The following is a 7485-nucleotide window of genomic DNA, read 5'->3' as shown; positions in this document are numbered from 1 at the left end:
CAAATTAGCGGGTTATGATGCATAAAGTAATATTAATTTTAAGATATTGTTATCTATGTTCGTGTTATTGTTACGGTTCTTTGATAATATTTATGGTCGAAGCGCCGATGGTGTGACCAACCTAAGCGTCTACTAACCATCTGTAACTGACGGGCGACCACTGTAGTTGTCATATGGGTTTTTTAATCGAATTTCATCCTTTGAACACGATTGTTGCTAAATATATATATAAATACACACCTAAGTTCTAACATAATATTTCGTTGCACACTTGCACATAGCCACATAGGTACCCTGGTACTCACTATCCATTTACATGTAATATTATTTTTTATTGCATTGTTCTAAACTATATGTTGTTGTGTTTTATTTAGTGTTTACGTTCAATAATAATTATTATTACTATTAATCGTATCTCTTTATTTTACCATTTTTTTTAGTATTTTCGTCGATGTGCGCTCCGGACGTCGTTTAGTGGATGTATTTCAAAGTGTTTTAATATTGTTATCGTCATTATTATATCTTACATGCGTGAACCTATCGTTGACGCATCAGTGACGACAACTAAAATAATAATAATTTAAATAATAACAACAATAATATTATTATTATTTTTATTATATAATCGTCGAGGAACATGATACACGTCCGTGGAAAACACCCGCACGACGTGCCAGTCGGTACGCCGCTCGATGGTTTTTCCGCGGAATGCCGCGACTAAAATCGTATCGCGTAATAGAGAATAATCGCCGTTGCAGTCGTGAACCACAATAACGACATAACGCTCTGCCCGACGGACCGACATCACATCGAGGAAAAATTGTCTTCCTGGTCCGACGGAAATGCACGAACACTAATCATATTTTAAAAAAGTGAGTTTTCCGGATCTTGCAGAATTACCTCAATGGGGGGATGAGAAGGGTACGACTATAATATAAAACTTTAACCTCCCTTCGTAGCATAAACCACCGTATAACGATAATGAATAATTAATAACAATCGATAATAATATAATTATGGACATTTAAAGGCAGACGACCTTCGCGAAACTAGAACGCGACGTTAGCTATTTTCGAAGTATGCAATTTTACTGAATACAGTAATGACTAATGAGGGGTAACTTCCCGCTGGTCACGGTGAAACGATAAACAAGTAAAACGTATTCCCATTCAACTTTGTTCTTATGTCGCATTTTATGCCAGATGTTTAATATTATATTATTATAGGTACTGTGTTGTCGACAAGGTTGTCTAGTGCAATTTGATAGTGTGTGCCTGCAGCTATTAGATTCAATGACTGGACGATATTTTTCTCTCTTATTTAGTTGCCGTATGATGTTATTTGTTGATCCAAAAACATCACGAATTATGTCAATCAAATTCGAATTGTTTAGAATGTCTGTCTAGTGTCTTGCGAATGTTAATTTTACAATAGGAAGATTAAATGATTTCTTTTATTCCGCGATTTCACTATCAGTTGGTTGGTGTGATAAAAACAAATAATAGTGTATACAGCATACCTATATAATTAATATCCAATCAATTTGTGTACATCAATGTCAAATTAAAAGTCGATATTATGAACCTATAGGCTTTAGCCGTTTTGAGTAGATAATTAATTTTATTATATTACATGTATTGAGAAGTTACACTCGGAACATCATAGCCGCAAACTAAAAATAACTCTTAAGATTTACCGATTTCATCTTATTTCTTTATCTACTTTTCTAGTTCCGAATATTTCGACGATGATTATACATAATGTAAACAGAACGTTTTGTTTTGACCTTTGACTGTCCAGTGTTATTTAAACGGTTAGTGTGGTTAAACGGTATCGACATAATATTATATTGAATTTCATTTAAATATATATATATAATGTAGTAGTATTATTCAATAGTGTGTTATGAATAATATATAAGCAATTAGTTGGTTCCTACTTCCTATGTTATTCAATATGAATAAAATATTTAAGCATTAAATAGTTTTAAACGTCCAGTGTTATCAAGTCCATTGATTAAACGTCAATTTAGTATGTACATAAAATCATACTACATAGGTAGTTGATAATTTGGTATAAGTTTTGAATATTATTTTTTTTTCATTTTCTTTTGGTAATTTCTAATTTAATTTTACATAACATTCTTATTTGATGTGAACCATTTTGGATATATTTGAGTACACTGCATTTACTGTATTTTATGTCATTGAGAATAGTTCTATAAATATTATTTGTTATAAAAAAAAGCTTCTTTTATAAAGGTATTGTTATAAATTAGAATATTATCAAGCTTAAAAAATGAAAATACTTAAAATATTTTAAAATTTTACAGATTTAACAGATCTCACTTAAATGTTATTATAGATTTAAGTTACTTACTTTTTTTTAGATCTATTCAGGTCAATTTGATCTATACTAAACTTTAATGTTGAAAATAAAAGTTTCTCATTAAACCCTTTTTACCATTCATATATTATGTGTATGTATTAAAGTAACTTATGATATAGATTTAAAATTTTAGATAGTTAAAGGTTTAATAACATATTTTCTACCATTTTAGATGGAGTTATCTGATTCATCTGGCAGTTCATCAACTGTGACTCAGTCTATGTGTCATGTACGAGCCTCTGAATTGTATCCAAAAAGAGATTTGGAGACCGATGAGAGTCCTCCAACTTTAGAACCACCATTGGTGCCTTTTGTTCCTTTAGCTGGTGAATCTGTTGAATACTTAGGTCGCGGTGCCAATAACACTGTATTAGCACTGTCCAATTACCGTTTTTACCTAAAAGTATCTAATGAAGGGTCAAAACGAAGAAGAGGCATTCAAGACAGCAACATACCATTGGGCCTTATTGAAATGATTGAAATAAAAGATCTATTTTACATAATAATTAGCTGCAAAGATTCTCGGACATGCAGGTAAGCACTATGCATAAATTATTTTTTAAACAAACACAAAAACTTAATCTGTTATATCTACAATAAATTAATTTCATCTAAGCAATATTCTTATTAAGAATAATTATTTAATGAAAATTACATTTTTTAACAAATAAGGTTTGTTGTATAGGTTTCTATATCCTATATATATTTATCATATCTATATTCTATATCAGAAGTATCTATCTATATTAATCTTGATTGTAGTTACAATTTATAAGCGATCTACAATTAATTTTATATTAATTTCATTTTTAGTAATTTTTATAGCTCAAGTTTTTATTTAAATATTTTTGTCATTGTCCACCTTCCAAAAAATAACAAATTCTATAAATTATTGAATGTGATATTTTGAACAAATAAAAATAAAGTATCTAGTAACATAATAATAATATAATAAACAAAAAAAATAATGAAAAGTTAAAATTAAAACACCTACCTTATATTTATGACTGTTAATCATTTTAGTATAACTGTAAGTCTATAACTTTGATTTATATTTTCATTTCATTAAATTTATATGATAACTTCTAAAGGTTTCTTATTCAGAAAGAAGCTTAATTCTTCTAATTTAAATACATAAATATATCATAAGTTTGATTTGATTTATTTAAGTTTTATTTGAAACTTTTAATTTATTTATAATATCTCGATGTGTCAATTAGAAATTTTGGAAATTAAAATTTAATTATTATTTTTTATAAGATCTGATTATTAGAAATATGATTATAAAACTAAGCTAATTGTAACCAATTAAATACTCAAAAAATATTTACTAAAATAATTAATACATCATATTAATATATTTTATTATTTTAGGTGTACTTTTACTACAAATGATTTATGTTTGGAGTGGTATAAGCGATTGACCAGAGTAATAGTATCACCTAAAAACGTTCAAGATGTTTTCGCGTTTGCATTTCATGCTTGGGCAATTGAAGATCAATGTAATGAAGATATTTCTTCTAACTTAGGTCATGATGGTGATGATGATTATTTTATGAAAGAGGTAAATTAATTAAAGAATAAATTATATTAAACTAAATACTTTTAATTTTATAATTTTATATCCATTATACAGATTGAAAGACTAAATATAAGTGTTCTAAGTGATAACTCTAAATGGCGTATTTCTAAGGTAAATTGGGACTATAAATTATGTACCTCTTATCCAAATCGATTATTGGTTCCTTCTTGTATTACTGATCAAACTTTGGAAGCTGCTGCCAAATTCCGTAGTTCCAAACGAGTTCCAGTAATCGTATGGAGGTAAAATGATAAATTCAAATTGTTAATTTATACATTTTAATTAATTTTCTCATATTAAAAATTCTAAATGTATATTATGACTTTAAAATTAATATTAGACATAAGGGTAATGGAGCTATTTTAGCAAGATGTTCCCAACCTGAAGTGGGTTGGTTAGGGTGGAGATCCTCTGAAGATGAAGACTTATTGAAAGCAATTGCTGAATCTTGCCAAAATAAATCTAAAAAACCTAAAGTAAATATAAAAAACCTTAAAAAAAAAACATGATGTGTTTATATTTAACAATCCTTTTTTATAATTTTATTAGAAATTAGTTGTAATTGATGCACGATCATATCCGTCTGCTGTGGCTAATCGAGCTAGAGGTGGAGGATGTGAATGTCCCGAATATTATCCTGGGTGTGAAATTCGATTCATGAATTTGGCAAATATTCATGCAGTGAGAAAAAGTTTTCACTTACTTCGTCAACTATGTGCTTCACCTCCTGATCTTCCAAAGTATGTTTTTCAAAATATTGTGTTAACCTATTTTCTTTATTTCTAATAATTAATCTAATATTTCATTTAGCTGGTACAGTTTATTGGAAAACACACGATGGTTACATAATATAAGTGGTCTCCTTCATGCTGCTAATACTGTTGCGGCAACTATTGAATTTGAAATGCAACCAGTTCTTGTTCATTGCTCAGATGGTTGGGATCGAACTCCTCAAATTGTCTCTTTGGCTGAACTAATGTTGGATTCTTATTATCGAACAATTGATGGTTTTCGTGTTTTATGTCAGAGAGAATGGTTAGATTTTGGACATAAATTTGCTGACCGTGGTCAAGGTGAAGATCCGAATGAACGATGTCCAGTATTTATTCAATGGTTGGACTGTGTGCATAATGTAATGTCACAGTATCCTTGTGCTTTTGAATTTTCCAAAACCTACTTAGTCAAATTAGCACAACACACATACTCAAATCTTTTTGGTACATTTTTGTGCAATAGTGGTGCCGAAAGAAAACGCACAGGGATAGGTACTGCTACATTTTCTGTTTGGAAACATTTGGCTGCATCTGCTGAGTGTAAAAATCATTTATATTCATCTCAATCGGACAATGTAATATTATTAATCTAATTAACAAATTTTTTTCTTAAACAATATAATTATGTTTGATTTTAGGTTTTATGGATCAGTTGTAATGTGAGAGATATGAATCTTTGGAGAGATTTATATGTTGGACCATTTACTGATGGGCCTCAACTAACAAAAACTACTGAAATATGTAATCCTATGTAAGTTGTTTGTTAGCACAATACCTATATATTTGAACAATATTTTTTGATTAATTAAATACAGTTAAATCTGCTTACCATAAACAATGCTAATGTGATGCGGTGATGAAGTGACAGGCATTTGCCTCATAGTATAAACATTTTTAGGGGCTCACTGCACTGTTAAAGTGACTAAGTGTATAGTTTCAATTATCTTAAGGGGAAAAAAATTTATTGCTTTTACATATAGTTACTGGTATCCTTTTTAAGAACTTATTAACCTTATTAAAAAAATTTCATTCTAGAATGGGTATGGATGGCATAATTGATCCAATAATAAGAATTGATCAGCCTATTGTGATAAGCAGTGAAGATCCATGCGTAGAGTTCTCAAAACCGGAAGATATAATATCTTTAGACGAAAGAGATGATAAATCTTCAGATACCAATTCTAGTTCATTGTCAAGTATTATTGCTGAGGAAAATGGTATAGGTAAACAATTAAAAAGTTGCTTAATATTTAAATATAATATAATAACATGTTTTGTTTGCTTAAATGATACTATCTATTCATTATTGAATATTCATGTTGTATTTTTTAATGTAGAACGACATTCAAGTCCAACTAATTGTATCTTAAATACTGTTGATGGACTGTTACCACTTGTAGATGATGTACAAAATAGACTACAGCAGTTAAATTTAGAACATAAGGTAAAAAAAAATCAATAATTATAAAAATTAACTACTAGTATTATCAAAATGTTTGGTTTTAGACGAGAGAAGCAGCTCTTCAAAATGAATTACATGTCACTCGGCTAGTACTGTTGCGGCAAGCAAGCCATCGTTGTAACGGTATTGAAACAACACCTACGCCTGATGTGAATGGTCTATCACTAGCAGACAAAACTGATGATGATGTGCGTAATTCATTTAAAATTTAAAAGTATTAGCAGCCTTTTTTGGGTACACTGATACATTTATCTAGTCATGTATTAGAATGAGGGTGGAGTAATTTTTTGAAGGTATCCGTGTGTAGCAGCACAGGAGGAGAGACGACATTGTCGTGGGAACCTGTGGAGTCGTTCGATGCTCAACCAACCCTGTGGGTGCCGGATCACGCGGTTACCCAGTGTATGTCGTGCGACAACAAGTTCTGGCTGGGAAGACGGAAGCATCATTGTAGGCAAGTTAAAGACCTTTTTTTAATACATTATATTGTTTTATTAATTTCACATTGATTTTTTTATTATTAGAAGTTGCGGTAAAATATTCTGTGCCGACTGTTCACGAAATCTGGTTCCTCTGCCAGCTGAACAACTTTATGAACCTGTAAGAGTGTGCGAGCCATGTTTTTCAGTCGGAGCTTTAAAGACCACTAGCACTTCAACTACCACTACCACCATCACATGTAAGCAAGCTGTTGCAGATGATCAAAAAAATGTAAACATTACTTTACAACCAGCTCCGTCAAATTAAACTTAACCGAATTATAGGTGGAAGTTGATTAATATATGTACACGTCATTTAACATAGTATTTTATATGTGAATTATAGTGTTTTTCTGTTCTATTACAGTACAATTTAAAGTTGAGGCGTGTTAAACAAAATTATTATTATTATTTTTTTATTTACTATTCTTTGTTATTATCTAAAACTTATTGGTCCACTGACTATTAATTTACCCCCCCCCCCCCCAACTGAGTAGTGAACATCTTTACAAGTATAATTATGTAAGAATGACTTTGAGGTGAAGGCTTCTTTATTAGTGGCTATTAACTTTTATTATGGTTACCCCACAAGCTGGACTATTTTTTGTGCACTTAACAAGTAATATTTTAATTGTATCTGTTATGTTTTATCATTTTATATATATTATTAAAATAAAAATAAAGTTTAACAATTTTTGAAAGTTTATTTAATGTTATAAAGTATTAGACATAACCATTACATATCCCTTGCAGATTTAACTTCTTTTTATGTAAATTAAACTGTTGGTATTTGTTTTGTTG

The 7485-nt window shown here is 29.9% G+C and overlaps 1 protein-coding gene across 5 annotated transcripts; it reads left to right on the top strand.

Annotated features, from left to right (window-relative positions):
• Positions 1-199: 199 nt before the first annotated feature.
• On the top strand, positions 200-7390 carry LOC114124124 (myotubularin-related protein 3). 5 transcript variants are annotated; one of them, XM_027987410.2, is made up of 14 exons: positions 200-318; positions 441-872; positions 2561-2922; positions 3763-3952; positions 4025-4212; positions 4311-4446; positions 4520-4710; positions 4781-5318; positions 5382-5494; positions 5779-5966; positions 6081-6187; positions 6250-6393; positions 6499-6659; positions 6730-7390. In XM_027987410.2, exons 3-14 carry the CDS (start codon positions 2561-2563, stop codon positions 6950-6952), a joined length of 2541 nt encoding a protein of 846 aa, XP_027843211.2. In that variant the 5' UTR covers positions 200-318; positions 441-872; the 3' UTR covers positions 6953-7390. The 5 variants fall into 5 exon arrangements, with proteins under 5 accessions (XP_027843211.2, XP_027843437.2, XP_027843362.2 ...); XM_027987636.2 differs by having other exon boundaries at positions 264-872; positions 6516-6659; positions 6730-6878; XM_027987561.2 differs by having other exon boundaries at positions 265-872; positions 6513-6659; positions 6730-6878.
• The last annotated feature ends 95 nt before the right edge of the window (positions 7391-7485 follow it).

Source organism: Aphis gossypii, chromosome 1 (genome assembly GCF_020184175.1).
Source record: "Aphis gossypii isolate Hap1 chromosome 1, ASM2018417v2, whole genome shotgun sequence".
Lineage (NCBI taxonomy): Eukaryota > Metazoa > Arthropoda > Insecta > Hemiptera > Aphididae > Aphis > Aphis gossypii.
Note: the sequence above shows the minus strand (reverse complement) of the source record. Positions and strands in the feature narration are given on the sequence as shown.